The sequence below is a fragment of the Bactrocera dorsalis genome, chromosome 4 (assembly GCF_023373825.1).
Source record: "Bactrocera dorsalis isolate Fly_Bdor chromosome 4, ASM2337382v1, whole genome shotgun sequence".
NCBI classification, from domain to species: domain Eukaryota; kingdom Metazoa; phylum Arthropoda; class Insecta; order Diptera; family Tephritidae; genus Bactrocera; species Bactrocera dorsalis.
The window spans coordinates 62,748,889-62,767,248 of NC_064306.1; the positions used below are offsets into that span (position 1 = coordinate 62,748,889).

General features: G+C 29.2%; 2 protein-coding genes across 6 annotated transcripts in view; both read left to right on the plus strand.

The window, feature by feature from the left end:
- Nucleotides 1–7,372, plus strand: part of LOC105226924 (homeobox protein 5) — a 137,395-nt gene extending 130,023 nt beyond the window's left edge. For all 4 annotated transcript variants that reach the window (XM_029550504.2, XM_029550502.2, XM_029550501.2 and 1 more), the window contains exons 4-5: nucleotides 2,431–2,595; nucleotides 4,503–7,372. In XM_029550504.2, the coding sequence (XP_029406364.2) occupies nucleotides 2,431–2,595; nucleotides 4,503–4,567 (230 nt within the window). In that variant the 3' untranslated portion in view covers nucleotides 4,568–7,372. The remainder of the gene's footprint in view (nucleotides 1–2,430; nucleotides 2,596–4,502) is intronic.
- Nucleotides 7,373–13,560: 6,188 nt separating this feature from the next.
- LOC105226983 (odorant receptor 13a) overlaps nucleotides 13,561–18,360 on the plus strand; it is an 18,937-nt gene continuing 14,137 nt past the window's right edge. The window contains exons 1-2 of one of the 2 annotated variants that reach the window (XM_049455589.1): nucleotides 13,561–14,237; nucleotides 14,327–14,800. In XM_049455589.1, the coding sequence (XP_049311546.1) occupies nucleotides 13,876–14,237; nucleotides 14,327–14,800 (836 nt within the window). In that variant the 5' untranslated portion in view covers nucleotides 13,561–13,875. The remainder of the gene's footprint in view (nucleotides 14,238–14,326; nucleotides 14,801–18,360) is intronic. The other variant, XM_049455588.1, reaches the window with a different exon arrangement.

Consider the following 18,360-nt stretch of genomic DNA (forward strand, 5'->3'; position numbering starts at 1 on the left):
CTGTTGTGCGAATTGGAGCGACTGATATTCGCCAACTGATGGTGTTGTTGTTGTTGTTGCAGTGCGTAGAGACTATTTAATATTCATTTGTCGTTTGCTAATGAAGGCGCTGCATTTGTCGCTAACTTATCCTGATTTATTTACCACTAGCAAACAGCCGAACTCACGTACGCGCACGCACTGTTGTGTGCGTAACAGCACAGCAGCAGAGGCAGCAACATTTTGCCTTTGTCTTCGCCGTCGCATAGTGGTTGGCAACAACAATAAATAGTTACAATACAATACTTGCAACATTTACAATATAACAGTGGATTTTGTGTGCATTCGGACGGTCGGTCTGACATCCTTTTATCACATTCAAAGAACCACTGTGCACTGTGGTGAAGTTTCCAATGTTTTTGAGCAAATATGGGTGCTAATTTTTATAACCTGAACAGGGTAAAAGTTGGCCATGCAAGCACTTGAGCTTGATCGGTCAATTTATAAGACAGCTATATGCTATATTTGTCCGATATTTTTGCTCCGACAAATGCGCAGCTTCTTAGGATGAAAAGGTCGTGTGCAAAATTTCAGATTAATATCTCATAAACTGAGATATTAGTTAGCATATATAAGATAGACAAATGGGCATTGCTAAATCCACTAACCTCGTCCTACATTTTCTCCGACGTTTCTTTTTTAGTCTTACAATCATTCTGGCAAACTACAAAAGTAGACCGATAGGGACATCAAACCACGCCATACTTTTCCCCGCTCTTTTGACATTTCTCCTCAGTAAGGTTTGCCATTTCATCATGGAAAAATATACGACCCAACAACAAATCGAAATTATTAAAATTTACTACCGAAATTTGGAATCAGTGGCCTCAACTTTAAGAACCTATGTCCAATTTATCGTCATCATAATCGTCAGATCAATAATTGAGCGTTTATTGGAAAAATTTGAATCCACATTCACAGTACTAAATGTTGCCATGGCAAAGAGACAAAGAAGTGCCCGTATTCTCGAGAATATTGCTGCCGCTAGCGCATCAATTGAGGTAGACCCAAATCAGCCTCTCACATGTCGTTTTCAAGTGGGCATCTTTGTGACGTCTTTGAGGCGAATTTTGCGAAAAGATCTTGGCTTAAATCCTTACAAGATAAAATTTTTGCAAAAACTCTAGCCGCTTTACCACCAGAATCATCGTATGTTGAAAATTAAACGGATTTTCTCGAAAAATCATCTTCAGCGATGATGCTCTTATATGGCTGAATATCTTCGTCAATAATCAAAATATGCGTTATTGGTCAGGCAGCAATCCACATCTACTCTATGAGTCCGTTTCATCCCGAAAAAATTACTGTTTGGTGCGGTTTATGGGTCGGCGGTGTCATTGGGCCGTACTTCTTCTGTGATGATCAATAGCGGTCAGTTACTGTGAATGGGAATCGCTACCGCTCAATGATGAAATAATCGATGGTTCGTGAAAGCATGGGAAGATTTCTGAGTGATAAGCAACAAAATGGATACCATGCGAGACATTCACCGTGTCTCATATTAAAAAGAAAAAACAAAAAACGATCTCGTGATCTGATCCACCGATTTTTTCCTGTTCTTAGGCCTCAAAAAACGATGCCTAGAAATAAATGAAATGAAAATGAAAATATAATCGTCGGCATTTAAGAACTTCATGAAGTAAAAGTATACCAAATTTTCACCAGTTTCTTTGACCTCCAATAAGCACATCCATATGTACATATATCTTTGCCAGTTTAGTTATTTGAATATAATAACGCCTCTGGCTAGTCCCGAATACGAGTGTGGGGCTAAGTGGTTGTGTGACTATGTGGCTCCATTTCGGCCCCCGTCATAATCAAAATAGTAAAATTTGTGCAACCATGTGACTCATAGTCTACAACAACAATAAAGCGATAATGATGGTCCAATATTGTGCGTACGGTCCCTGCAAAGTTTGGCCTGCATGCACATAGGAATGTAATGCACTCCATAATCAAACAATGCACTTGCGGAAAATGAGTCCCACAACATAAAAGCGACCATCTATATGTGTATGTATGTGATTAGTGCGAAGCGTGTGTGCGAAGAGGAAGTACGGTCGAGGCGTGGCTTCTTTGTTGACGGCGTCAAAGTGTGCTGTGAGTGAGTCAGTGTCGCTGGAGTGGCGTTGTTATTGCATGTGTTGTGTTGCATTTTGTTGTTATCTGAATTATATTAAGCCAACAACAATTGCAAACTTCGAAATGCGTAATTTAAACACATTAAGTCAATTATTTATCATAGTTTAGTGTATTTGCACGAAAATGAATTCGGAGAATGTAACACCTAACACACACACACACACACACCCCCGCATACCAAAAGTGCGGGTACTATTTGGTCATAATAATTCTAATTTTGTTGTTACACATTTGTTTTTGTACTTGCAGATTGGGAGCGTGAAGCCGTCTCCAAGGCCGAAATATTACGTCTCATATATCAAGGTAGATTTCTACATTGCAATGTAACTTTAGGCGCACTGGGACTTCCGCTGGGCAAAACGACTGTTATGCATTTAGTGCCGCGTGATAATTTGCCAGAACCCAATTCGCAAGGTAAGTGATAAGTGACAATAATGCCAACACAAATAAATATATTACGGTTATTTGGGAAAGTGATTGTAGAGTAGTGTGTTATTAGAAAGAATGGTCGTATTCAGGCTTATTGAGTATTCTGTAGTCGTTTACATAAAATGTTTGTCAGAATGAACCCCAAAATTTTCAAAATTCGAGTTAAATTGTATAATATTAACATAAATTGAGTTATTGTTAATATTTTACTCAGAGACCTATTCTAAGTTTTTCGAAAAACAATCTGTATTTCATATTTGAGCAATCTTAACAACACCTTGAGAAGTAAATTGGTGGTGCTATGTATTCTTATAATGAAAATCACGTTTGGATCTGATTAAACTAATTTTCGAAACATTCTTTCACTCGGAGTATTATTTTTTACTTAATTTGACGGTTCGTTATGTTCCTCAACCGGAAGAATACGGACCTCGCTATGTACATAAGTGCTCGACCAGAAAGATCGAGAGGCATTCCCTATTGGCGCGCAGTGCAGTATTTTGGTATGTCTTAAGATCCTTTGGCTGCATTTCACTACACTCAGGCGACGATATCGGTGCGACGTACCTTAAGACCGGGCGGCAGATTAACTTTTATGTTGCCAACAACATTTTATTGTTTTTCCCAACGACTAAAATTTTTTCTGCTTGCATCTAAATTGGCTATAACAAGAAAATGATGTTAGGACCTCAGAGCGTACCCATGTCTAAAATACTGGAAATGTGTCTTCCGTTTAACACAACATGATCGATCTGGTTGGTGGCTTTTCGATCCGGAGACAGCCAGGTAGCTCGATGAATTTTTCTATGCTGGAATCTTGTTGATCGCCTTCAACCCATATGGGATGAGGATGCTTCACAATGGAGGTTGAATTTACCGACCGTGACTCCAAGATATCTGTTTTGCCCACCCTTGCGTTAAAGCCGGCAAGCTCGATCTTGACTGCGCTCATAGAAAGCATTTTTGGTCAAATTGCCCTTCTCTTCCGTTGGGCGTATGCGCCAACCAGCGATATTTTGAAGAACTTCGAACTTTTTGAAGAATGCGGATTGCGGCTAGACGTTCATCCACCGGGATGAATGCCAGGACTCGGCGACGGAGTCTTTCTCCCAGCACGAGTCCCACACCGCATTTACGTTCCTTTGTATGGCCACTGTAGTAAATGTCACAAGAACTTACTCGTCTCAGTCCTTGTCCCGTCCATCGCACTTCTTGGACGGCGGTGATATCTGCCTTTACATTTACGAGGACATCAAGTAGCTGGGCAGCGGCACCTTGCCAATTAAAGGACGGGACATTCCAGGTGCATGCCCTTAAATCGTAATCCTTAATAGATTTGCAATGGTCGTCTTCAAAAGGGGGTCTCTCGCCCGAGGCTGCTGTTTCCTATTCAAAAACCCAGCGCACAACACTGGAGAGGAATGGTCCGCTTTCTCACTTCAGCTTGCCTTCAAAAGGATGTTCCTTGGCTATCCAGGGAATATTTGGTCTAAGACCGGAAGTTGTGAGCTGCTCAAGGAACTTTCCTCTCTTACGTAAAATTCTACACATGACTTCATCCTCTAACACTTACCTTACACGAAATTTGGTTAGAAAAATCTTTGTTTGTCGGTGTACTGACTTAAGAAGTTACTGTAATTAAATGGGTTGACAGATGGCGCTCATATTTAGCATAGTAATTAAGGACAGTCCTACCAATTTTCAATTTTTTTTTTTTTTGAAATGTCATTTAACTTTAATAAAAATTTCCGACTGGTTTTTTGTCTCAATGTTTATGAATTTATTATAATACAACTTTTAATATAATCACTTAAAATAAAATGCAAAATAGTACTTTCACACTGACAATCGAAAACCTTTTATTTCTCTCTATCCACCGAAAACATGTACAGATCAAAGGCAGAAAAGTAAAGGTGGTTCCAGTAGATGCTGTTCAACGACATGCTGTATTTTGTAACTAAATTAGCTCATAGTAATTAAATTAATTTAAATATATATATATTATAATAATTATAATACATACATACATACAAAAATCCAAAAAAAAAAAAACAGAAACGGAAGAAAGATATATTTTCTAATAAATGAAATAAATATAACACAAATAACCGAGCATAGTTTTAAATCAAAACTAAATAATAAACTTAACTAAAATAAAATTAATATAAAAGCGAAGATGTGAATTTAGTGGACAGTTTCCAAATGTGAAGCTTGTGCAAACGAGAAACGTAGCTGGCAAATTTTTAAAACAATAGTGAAAATTAATAAAAAAAATTATATATATCTAAAATTTACTGAGAAAACTGAAAATCGGAGCACGACTCAAAAATAAAAATGAAAACCAAAAGATAATAATTAAAAAAAAAAACAAAAAGGAAAAACAACAACAAATTATAAGCAACAGTTATGTAAGTGGGTAGATACGAGTAAGTGTAGGATGCTAAGGGAACTTAGAGGTTTACAGTTGCCGACCGGTGAACTCCTCGTGCGGAACGGTTATAATATTTATATGATAACACAATATTATATACTAACTTATAATATTTAAACACTTCTATTTATGTATGTATGACATGTAATTGTAGATATAATATTTATATTAATAAAAGTAGTGAATTACATAGAGAGCCGAGAGCAGAGTTTAAGATAAGCGATGAAGAAGAATGCGCAAGCAATTTTAAAGTAACAAAATGTAACGGGGCATATGGTAAACGGTAAATGCAAATTTACAAATGTCCAAATGCTAACTGCTGAATAACGGTGTTGTGTGACAGTTGAAGAAGTGGAAAGTAGGTGGTGAAGAATGCTAGGAGGGGTGGAGAGGGGAGTAAAGGTGGCGTGTTGAGGTGAAATTGAATTTAGATATTGCGTTATTCCTTCCATTTTCATTCAGTTGTTATTGTAAAGTGTTTGCTAGCTAAATTTTACTTTAAATTTACATTTAAAACATATATAAATATATATCTACGATTTACCGTTACAATCGAGCTGTATGTGATTGATGATTGTTTGATTGATTGTCTGCTTTATAATGCTATGCCGCTGCGCAACAAAAGCGTGAGATGCAAATTTTAAAATAAAAGGAAAAATAACAAAAAATAAAATAAAAAAAAAAAACGGAAACACAACAGCGGTCAATAGTAAATGCGAAAAGGGATTATAAAAAATGCAGAATGTGTAATAAAAGGCAAATGAGAAGCATGAAAACCGTTATGTATGTATTTAGTATAGAATTTGCGCTGGCAACTGTTTTGTGTAGCTGATTTATATAAATATATATTATATGTATGTATGTAATTAAAAGTGTTATTTGTAAATTCTGTTAAATCGACGTTTTTTCGGATGCAAAAACAACAACAAAAAATGAAACAAAAAAGCAACACTAAAGCAATTCTCGCAGCATGTCTTTCACATATACACATACATACATACAAAAACATGCACACGGTTGGGTGTACATACATATGTATGGGTGTCATATGCAAAGAAATTATTAAACAAATTAAAATATTACAACTAAAAAAACAAAAAATAATAATAATAAAATATTATAGAAATACAAAGCATACTAGCCACGGGTAATAAAATGCAGCCGCGTCAAACAACAAAAAAACGTTATGTAACAAAAAAAAAAATATGGCACACACATACACACAATGGAAAATTTACAATATGATGCATAAAACACAACAATGCTCTATATATGTACATATGTATGTGTTTTGCATTATAAAAAATCAGGAACTTACCAAACAGTAAAATAAAAGCGTAAAACAAAAACAATAAAACAAACTGCATTATTAAAAACAATAAAGCAAAATGTATAATTAAAAACAATTGAACAAAATTATATATATTATATTACAAATCAAATAAACAATAGTCAAAAATGCTAATTTAGTGTTCATTGCCGTGTTTATAGTTACCAACATCAAAATAATTTTTATGAAAAAACAAAACAAGCCTAAAAGATTGCATACAAACAGAAAAACTAACAGTTATGTAGAAAACTTGTAAAAAAAAAAATTTGAAAAAATTTTATTATTAATTTAAAAAAGTATTTTTTGTCTAATTAATTTCGCCCTGCTAACTTAATAATTTAAAATAACAAAAAAGCTTTTGTTCTTACAAATACTATAACTTCTTTGAGAGTTTGCTTGCCCATTAGTATCTTGCTGAATATTAAGGGCTTACATGGGTTTACGGGTTTCAAAAGATCGATTTTTTCATTGTCTTATTAAATTCTACAACATCTCTAGAATATTGTATTGTTTTCTAGTTGATGGCCAAGTTTAAAATATTTTTTTCAAACAAATTCAGTGAACCAATAAAAAATTCTAATAAAATACTTAATTTTCTTATTAAAAAAAATATGAAAAATGCTGTTTTTATCCCAGGAAGCCTATGTAACCCCTTAACTACGCATCAATTTCCATTTTTTTTTTCTAGTTATATCGATAGGCTTTAATTTTCGAGCTTGAAATTATCCATCAAAATCAGAAGTATCATAAAAGTCATTTCAATCTCGACGAAAATTTACTAAAGAAGGCGAAAGAAGAAGAAGTTATTTCAACAAAAATTTATATGTATATTAGGGTACAACAACAAAAAATTTATTTATTTATTAAACCTATCCCCGAAAATGTCTCTATTTGATGTAAAAAAGACCAGTATCGCTCAGCTCTAAAGGATCGGGTTTAGTTTCTCATATAATTAACTTAGGAAAGATAACGCAAGTTTTTAAAAAGGTTTTTATTATATTTTATATTCTAAAAATTGAGCCTTTGAGCATTCATAAAGTCTGTGGCAAAATAAGATTATATTTACCGGAAGCCAAGTTACAGCCACTTAAAAATTACTAAATTTGAAAATTTGGGAAGGGAATTTTTTAGATGAAATAAGATCAACTGAGATGGTGGGAATCAAAAACAAAATTTTAAGAAAAATTGGAACACCCTAATATATATTTTAACGTGTAATTTCAATAAAATACATATAAAAATTTACTCAAATTGCTGAAAAGGCCTACAAAGCTTCTCGTCTCGCTCTTCAACTATTCAGAAATCCGTTAAAAAAATTAGCTAAGAGAAGAAGATTCTAAAAAAAATATTTTGGAAAGACGCCAACGATCCAAAATAACTTCCCTGAATATTTTCTAACCTTTTCTATTCGTGAAAGTTGAGGGCAAGATTTTTTAAAAATAATAACGCTTCATCTACTCTTATTAGAGCGGAATAAGGATACAATATACCTAAGATCGCGATGCAATCCTCGCATATTTAACTTACAACGGAATTTTGGGATACTACATACCTTTGGCATCCTTTTCCCTTTTTAGTCACTCATTGTATCCAGTCTAAGAATCTGGTCTAAGACAATATTATTTCCGTATATTGAATTTGTCGATGGTTTCGCGAGCAATAATAGGTGATATTTTTCTGAAACTAAAATAAATGAAAGCCTTAAACCATATTCCTAATAAACTTCCGCTTTCTTGCTAATTACAGTTAATTTTTCGTATTTCAACTTTTTGAGAGAAATTCTCACAAACCTTTTACTGTCTTACTAATTTTACTATTGTCAAAAAAGCTGAGAAATAAATGTAAATCGAATTGCAATCAGCTGTTGGAGAGTAAAATAATAATAAACAATAAAATTTAACTGAGAGAGCACAACTCATGAATAAAAATAAATTCAAAATGTGACATTATTTCTTCCTTTTAAATTGATTTCGTGAAGTCTTTTCTTCTTAAACGGGCTTAAGATTGTTTCGAACGAAAAATCATCCATATGTATCTTACTCAATTCTACGCAAGATTTAAAAAATATTTTTGCAGCATAAAAATATCATTTCCGTTAATATTGTCAAAAATTCCTATTTCCGATTGCTGTTTTTAAATCCAACGCTGTAAATTGGTAATAAAAAACGTAAAGAATTCAAACTCCGCGCTAGAAAAATTATAAAAAACCCAAAGCTTTCACACCAAAAGTTATTTTTTTTTTTTCAATTATTTCAATCTCACGCTCTCGCTCCATGCGGAAGTTCAAGCACCCCCTTTTCTCAACTTTTATATTACTACATACAAACTTAGATGGGATTTTTATTCGAAATTACTCGGTCGCAACTCCAGCCTCTGACTGATTAGTTTAATTGCTGTATATTATTATATATGATATCCCAAGCTTTGACTCGTTTCTTATATATTTATGTATGTATGTATTTTTGTTTTGTTTTACCATAAGATATATATACTTAATTTAAAGTTCATTGCCAAGTAATTTATGTACATGCAAACTCGTTCATTTGTATGTGCATTTGTTTGAATGTATTTTTGTTAAATTGTAAGATAATTATTATTTTTATCGTCGTTGTCTTCATTTATGTCCCACTTCCTATTTTATGTATGTATGTAAATTTTTAAATGTATAGCAAGTAGTAAATCTGTTAAAATAAGTAAAATTTTATTATATGGAAAAAATGGCAAACTTATTGACTAAATAAATAAATGAATATGTAAATCAAAATTGTAAAATATATTAAATTTAATGAAAAAATATAAAAATAATTGTTTTTGTTTAATTTGTGGTATTTGCTATTAGAAAAAATTAGTGATTATTTTATATATTTGTATTAATTATATTTTTAAAATTTTTATACAAACATTTTTTTAGTTTCTAATAGAAAAATTTCTTAACTTTATTTTTATTTTTTTCGAATATTTTTTAATATTTTTATTTAAAAAGTTTTTCAATTGTATATTTTATATTATTTTATGGCAAATTATTATTTTTTTTTAATTCTGATATTTTGTATAGAAAAACTTGGTATTTTTTTATAGTTTTGTATTAAGTTTTTAATATTTTTATTTAAGAATCTATTTTTTTATTTAGTTTCAGAAAAAATCAATACTTTTTTTGTTTTTGGTTAATTTCTAATATTTTTTTTTAGAAAAATTTAGTAAAATTGTTTTTTATTTTAATTATATTTTTATTTAAATATTTATTTATTTTTTATTTAGTTCCTATTTGAAAAAATTTTATAATTTTTTGGTTTTATATTTTTTCTACTATTTTGTATTTTTAGCATTTCATTTAAACCATTTTTATATTGTGTGTTTTTATTATTATATGGAAAAATTGTTTTTGTTTAATTTCTGATATTTAATATTAGAAAATATGTTTATTTTTTATATTTTTTTATTAATTATTTTTTCAATATTTTTATTTAAGAATTACATATTTTTATATTTTTTCTATTTGAAGAATGTCATAATTTTATTTTTTTCGATTATATTTTAATATTTTAATGTAAACATTTTTTTTAAATTATAATATATATATATATATATATATTTTTCATTTATGAGTTTTATGAAGTATTTCATGGTCGATTTTAAGTGTAAAATAATTTTTATTTATTCGTTAATTTTTTTTTATCTTATAATAATATTTTTTTGTTATTTTTTGACATTTTTTATTGCTTTCGCTTTATTGTCTTTTTCTTATTAACTTTTTGTTAAATATTCCATTGTCAGTTTAATAATTGTTAAATATTTAATTTCCAAAAATTTGTATTGAAATATTTTGTTGTTTTTTAATTTTATTTATTGTCTTTATTGTTTTTTTTTGTTTGTTATTGATTTTTTTGTTAAATATCCCATTGATGATTTTTTGTGGTTTTATTTAATTTAATTTTTATTTTTTAAATATATATTTTTTTATGAGACTGGATTATTTCGCATTACTTTAAAAAATTTTTGATATTCTTTCTTATGTAAAATTAATATTATTTTTTTTTTTGACATTTCAACTTTATGCCCTTTGGCCTCAAAAAATATATCCTCTGATCTTAAAAGGGGGACTTATGTGTTTTTATGTATTTTATGAAAAGTTAATTATTTGAGTTTATGAATTTTATAATATGACTTTATTAATTAGTTTTAAAATTTCAAATTATTTATTTATGTATATTTAATTTTTTTGAAAAAAATAATTTTTTTAATAAATTAATTTAAAAAAATATTTAATTAAACAATTAAATTAAATTAATTAAAAAATATTTAATTAAACAATTAAATTAAATTAATTAAAAAATATTTAATTAAAAAAAATTTAATTTAATTTAATTTAAAAAAATAATTTTTAATTAAAAAAATAATAAAATTATTATTTTATTAAAAAATATAATTTTTTTAAGTTATAATTTAATAAATTTTTTCTTTAACTTCAAAACAAATATTAATGCAAAAAAAATATTAAAAATTGTGAGATTCTTATGCTTATAGGTGTATTAGTATGTTAGTAAGAAAATTATATTAAAAATTAAATATTTAAATATACTATGTAATGGTTTTTACCGAGTTGTTAAATGTATTTCGAATTTAATTATTTTTTGATTTCCTATGAACTATGACAAATATTTATGTAAATTCACAAAAAAATAATATTACAAAAAAAAAAACAAATAAAAATGCAAACAAGGTTTATGTAGATGTTTACTAGAACGTTTAAGTATTCCGATCTAAAGAAGCCGTTGGTGCTAACCCAGAAGCGAGCTAGCACCTTAGTGGAGAATAGTAGGTAAATATATACATATACTTATATATATATAAATATATAGTATAGTACATAATATACGAGTATATAAATACTTATGTTATAATTTAATTAAAGCAACTATGATGATAATAAATACATATGCACATGCATATATACATATATATAGTATATGGTATATGATATACATAAGTGAATATCTAGAGTGATGAAACTGTGTTTGTAATATTTCTTTTCAATACAAATGATTTGGCAACACTGTACGCAAAGTACAAGGAAATAAGGTTTACTTAGCGTAGTTTTTTTCTTCCCCTTCTAATAAAATGATTAAGTATTAAATTATTACAAAAAAACAGAGAAAATCAATGCAAAAAAAAACAGAATAGACAAAAGCCACAACAAAAAAGAAAAGAACACAAAAAAATTGGAGCAAAGTGTGTAAACTTACGCAAAGCAACATGTAAATGTCACTTAATTTAATGAATACGATTAAATTAAATGAAGAAACAATAAACGTGATCATAAGCATAGAATAAATTAAACTTAAATACAAAAATCAATAAATGCAAGCGTTGTTTTATTTCGAATTTTTAGCTTAAGATCAAATTTGACCCGGACTGACGAAAACTCGAAACCAATTCTTATGTTCGTGTGAAGTTTTCAACTCTAAACTATCATAAGTCAATTAGTGAGTATTTGACAGCTGTTTATTGACGAGGTGAAAGATTTGTCTGATGATTTTTATAGTATATTGAGTCAATGGACTCTCACTTTCAAAGTCAGAAAAAAAGTTCACAGGGAACCAAATGTGGCGATTGCGGTGGCTGTGCGATGACTCTCGTTTCGTGTTTATCAGATTGGCGAAAGCTTTGAGCTGTCACTATGTCATGTGAGTATTCGCCTTTGAGCTTTAGCGCATAATAACGGGAAGCTTTTTAAAAAGGGAATGAAAGTTCCTGAAGTTGTTAAAGTTCTGGTCATACATACATATATTGGAGCTGTGAAAGTTCAAGTATTTGTCTAGCCTAACCTCGATTGCATACTGAAACAACCAAAAATAATGGCAAAAGCTTTAAATTCACAACAAAGTAAAAAGGAAAATTGTAGAATAGAATCTGGAAAAAGTTTTTAAATAAATTTTTCTGTCAAAATTTTTTAATTTGTGGTTCTAATTAAATCTCAAGATGTCGCAGCGTTATTTTAAAATATACTTCCGTAAAAATAATATGATAATATCGAAAAACAATTTCTCTAAAACATTCTTATTCTTATCCGAACATTCTTATACCAATATAAAATAAAGAGCTACATATATCCGAACTCGTCTTAAAAAGGTGGCAACCCCACTCAAAATATTTAAACTAATGTTTTAGAAAGCATTCTATATATTTTTAATTCACTTAAAATTTTTGTGATACTGATTTTTATATTAGGTGGCAACCTGCTTCAAAAAATATTTTCATATCTGAGCTTTCTCAAGCCTTTTCTTTCTATATTTTTATATTAACTTAAATTAGGCATTTTATTTATTTTTTTTTTACTTTTCAGATAGGTGGCAACCTTCTTCAACAATATTTTTAACTTTAAGCTTTATAAAATCTTTTCTTTATATACTTTTATATTCATTTACTTTACACATTTTATTTTATGGAATTTGGCAACCTTCTACAAAAATATTTTACTATTAAGCTATCTTAAATATTATTTTTTGAAAGTGTATCATATTTTGTTGATTGTTTAAATATGTAGATGGCTACTCAATCAATACAAGTATTTTCCAATTTAATCTTTCTTAAACCTTCCACCTTTATACTAATTTACCTTACACATTTTTTTCATTGAATTTTGTTAAAAGTGGCAACACTCCTCAATTTTTTTTTTTTTTTTTAACTTTTAGCAATTTAAAATATTTTCAATTTGATAGCGTATTAAAATTTTTCTTATTTCATATACATAGAGCAAATTAAAATAGGTGGCAACACTCTCATAAAATTTTTTTACGAATATTATATAAATATTTGAAATACATATATTAAGTTTTTTAGTTAATTTTTTTTGCTATTTTATACATTTTTTTAAGGTGGCCACTTTCTTCAAATTTTTTTCCCCACTTTAAGCTGCCTAAAATATTTTCTAGTTGATAGCGTATTACATTTTTCTTATCTCATATACACATAGTTAATTAAAATAGGTGGCAACTCTCTTATACGATTTTTTTCGATAATATTCGAAATATATTAAGTTTTTTAAATAAAAAAATATATTTTTTTTTTAATCTTTGGAACCACATATTTGTCCCTCTGTTCATATTTTTCATGGCCTTTCAAAAAGCAGTATAAAAAATAGACAGCTAAATTATTCAATTTTCCACGCCCATAATGGGTTATGGGTCATTTATTTATCGTAGGTACTGAACAAAATTGTTGACAGTTTAGAAATTCAGCTAACATTTAAATTGCACATCACCCAAATGAATGGCCACACAAAAGCGAATAATTAAAAATGCCGTTTGTGCGGCCGTCTCACGTGATTGACAGTTAAAAGAGAAAAGCTGAGTCCTTTACACGCCCACTGCAATTTAATTGCCGAAAAGCCATCCCATCCCTATAAATACCAGGAAATGCCGATTGATTGCCAGTTTTTAGTGTTTATTTGCCTTATAGACGTCATAAAAAGAGGATCGCTGACAAAATTTCAAGAGTCTTTAAGATGTTATTCAATCCGAAACCACCGAAGGATCCAAAAAACTTCAGATTTCCCTTACAATGCATCTGGTTAAAATTGAACGGTTCGTGGCCACTGAAACCCAAAGTGGCGGGTGAGTTTGAGAAATACTTTCGCTTGCTATACAGCACTTGGGCCTGGTATGTGGTGGCCATGGTTGGCATAACCATCGGTTTTCAGAGTGCATTCCTGCTCAAATCCTTCGGCAATATAATGGTCACCACGGAGAATGGTTGCACCACATTTATGGGTGTGTTAAACTTTGTGCGTTTGCTGCATTTGCGATTGCATCAACGGGACTTTCAACAATTGTTAGCACAATTCGTAAAGGATATCTGGATTACGAGGTACATGAGAGTGAGGAGTGCTAAATCAAAGCAAGCAGTAAATGTAAAAACTAATAAACTAATATTTTTACTATACTTTTTCACCACAGCTCCTCCCACCCGACCGTTGAGCGCGCTTGTGCCCGCAACATGCGTGTCTTTCAAGTGATTTCGGTGCTCCAGTCCAGCCTCATCACCATGTACTGCATTCTGCCTTTGGTGGAACTTTATATGCTAACGTTGAATGTGGAACCCGATGTCTTGGATAGCATGCCGAAGCCATTTCCTTATAAAATGTTATTCCCTTACGACGCAAATCATGGCTGGCGTTATGCGCTCACCTATTTATTCACCGCTTGGGCCGGTGTTTGTGTGGTGACCACACTCTTTGCTGAGGATTCGCTATTTGGCTTCTTTGTATCCTACACTTGTGGCCAGTTTCGCATACTACACACGCAAATCGATAATATTGTACCCGATTCATATGCAGTGACGCGAGCTGGACGTGGCACAGAGGCGATCTTCCAGCGGGAATGCATTCGACGTCTGGATAAAATTGCCAACAAGCATTGCGTATTATTTAAGTGAGCTAATGCAGTAGGAAAACTGGTAAGTCAGATCGAAAAATTTTTATTTTTTTGTTGTATACCATTTTTAGTTTTCCGTCAGTCGCATGGAAGAGTTCTTCAGTCCCAAATTCTTTATTGGTGAATTTCTTGATTTCGTCGGGTTCTAATTTGCATGGTGGGCTTTCAATTGGTGACGGGTGAGTACTGACAGAACTGCATACAGGAAATGGTTTTTTAAAATAAAATTAAATTAAATTTTATATAAAAAAGTTACTTTTAAAACATCATTTTTTAAATCTTTTTCAATTTTTTCATTTTTTTTTAAAAATTTTTTTTCTTACTATATTTGTTATATTTTTTAATACTCTTTCTTAATATTTTTTTCTCAATATTTTTTTGTTATTATTTTCATAATTTTTTTTTAAGATTTATGATAACAATTTTTCACCCCTTCATCTATCAAATTTGTATATTCTTATAATAATTCAATATAATTTTTTTCAGGGTCAAAACATGTTCATTGGTGATTACGTAAAGTTTTTGGTTTACATTCTCTCATCGCTCTCTCAATTATTTGTGCTTTGCTGGAATGGTGACAATATAATTCAAAACGTTTGTATTGAAAACATCAATTAATATTTTAATATAATTATTTAATTTTTTTAATGGTGATCCTTTTCGAGATTTCCTACTTTTTTGAAGAAAAAACACAGAAACTTTAACTTTAATGGCGAACATTCTTTATCATTCGAAAGAAAAAATAATCTGTCAAAAAAAATTTATTGAAAAAAGTGTCTCTACTTGCATCACCCGGTATGATCTAATCCAAGAATCAGCATGCGGCATTTTTTTTTTCCTTTGTAAGCTTAATGGCCTACCTGAAAATTATTAAATTATACTATTTATATTTTATTTAAAATCGATCAGTAGGGCAAACATCTTTTAAATACCACGCACACTTTTTTTTATAAGCATTTACTTACATTACTGGCTCAAGAATTTAGTATTTTTTCTGTTACTAAGGACTTTTTTAGAAATATTTGATAAGATTGGTAACGACCATTAAATTTTTCTACCGAACAATAAGTCAAAAGCGAAAATGTTTAAAGTGCGTGTGCAGTATTATGTACATTTTCTTTCACAAAACTTATTTTCCAAAAAAAATTTTGGATGTACATCATTTTTTAGCATATGGCAACCCTATAATATCAATACCTATACATAAGTATAATATTTTACAACTATACATAAATATAACCTGTGATAATATATTTATTTTTAAAATTTTTAAAAAAATTTCTTTTTCAAACAAAGTTACTAACTTTTTGACAAATTTGAAAAGGCTGACAACGACATCAAAATTTTATTACGAACATAAGTCTTACGAAGAAACATTTTTAAAGCGTAATGTGCAAGTACAATATTAACAAATTTTGTATTTAACCCCCCCCAATAATTTGTTTGCATTATTAGCAGTTGGGTACCCTCGCAGAGTAGTATACAATTTACAATATAAATCACAAACAATGTTATAATATTTTTTTATTTGATACGCCTACACATATATTAAAATGTACTAAAATTTTCCAATGACATTCCGAAAAATAATGTTGAATTTCTAATGTGTTTCCAATTGAAATTTTAAAAATAGTAATGGCAACCCCATTCATTATGACATTATATTGTGTATAATATTTTCAATTAAACATTTTCAAATTAATATAATTAAAAAATTTTTCACACATTGAAAAATTTCAATTTTTTTGATTTTTATTTATTTTGGTAAGTGTGGCAACACCATTAATTGTTTTAACGAAAATGTCCAAACCTTTGTAATCGTTTTAGGTACGTATGTTATAATAAAGAAATATTTTTTTCGAAGCAAATTTTTTTTAATGTTTAAACAGATGGCAACATCACTAAATAAGTAATTTTTATAAAAACAAGAATACTATACTATAAATGCTGATTTGTTTCATACCTACAATATGTGCTGTTGATATCTTTTCTTTTATTGTAACAGTTAATTAGCCATTCTTTTTAATATGAATATTGTTTTATTTTCCTTTACAACATTCATTGGGAATTTTTAATGCGGGTAGGCAACTCCTATACTTACATATTTTTTAAATTGAAAGCCTAAGCATAAAGTCTTCGGAGAAACTTTTTTTAAGTTGCTGTAGCCGTATTATATATTTTTTTTATATAATTTTTTGCAAAGAATTCTTATTTAATAGATTTTTAGGAATGATGGCAACCCTATAGGAGTACTTTTTTAACAAATTTTTAAGATTTAAACCCTTTTCATTTGATAGATATAATATCTTTATAATTTTACTTTTTATTAATATATACCAATTCGCAAATTTTGTCAACCGAAATTTATCTCCCCAGACTATCTAAATTTTCAGAATTTATAAATTTTTATTGTCCTTTCTTAATTTCTATTATTCTTTCTTCAAAATATTTTATTTCTTTTTTCTTTTCCCTTATTTTTGATATTATTAATAACTGTATTATATTTCTTTTAAACAATTTTCATTGAGAATAACTAGAGCCTAATGTTCTATATAAAATTCTATTTACGATGGCAATCCCCCCCCTTTAATATTATTTTTTTGGATTTTTAATTGCATAAATAAATTTACAAAAAAACTGATTTCCAATAATTTATATAACAGCCAGTAGTTATTTACATCTACATATAAAATATAATGTACCTATATTTACTCTGACTAAAAAAAAATAATTAACAGATTGGCCAAACCCTTTTATTACTTTATTTTTAAAAACAACATTCTTAATAAGAACATAAAAAATAAACAAATCTTGCAAAAAAAAAAAATGGAATTTTGCACATATATCTAATAATTTCCCTTCCATACTTTATTTTTACCTGCGCACAAATACAAAACCTTCGTTTACGAAATAACTTAATAGTTTTTTCATTACCATTTGAAAACATATTTTTTTTTACAAAGAAGTTTATCATCATTTTCAATTTAAAACTTTGAAAATAATATTTATTTTTACATTTTAAGAAGATTTTATTTTTATAAAAATTTTTAAAGATATTACATTATTTTTTATGAAAATATGCAGTGAATATATATTTCAGAAAAAATTTAATATTATAAAAAATATATAAAAATTTACTTCAATGCCTGATTAAACATTAAAAAAAGATTAATAAAAAAATATTTTAAATATAAGCAAATATATATATATATTATTTAATAAAATTTTTGCTTTTATAAAAATTTTTTGGCAAAGTTAGTTATATAAATTATTTATTTACATATAAATCCCTAAATAAAAATAAAATTAGTTATTAAAAAGGCAAAGACAGTAAACTTAAAATTTTTTATATAGTATCTAAACCAATGCCCACCCCTAATACCTCCAGCAGCACAATAAATTTAGAACGCAGATGGTCAATTCCACAAATTATCTGACTAGGCGCACCAGAAACGCGCAGAAAGTGACTGCGACATTTGTTGCTGGCCAACATTGTCTCCCGCAACATTTATGGTAATGTCAACATTATCTGGCAACATTATGTTTTGGACAACATT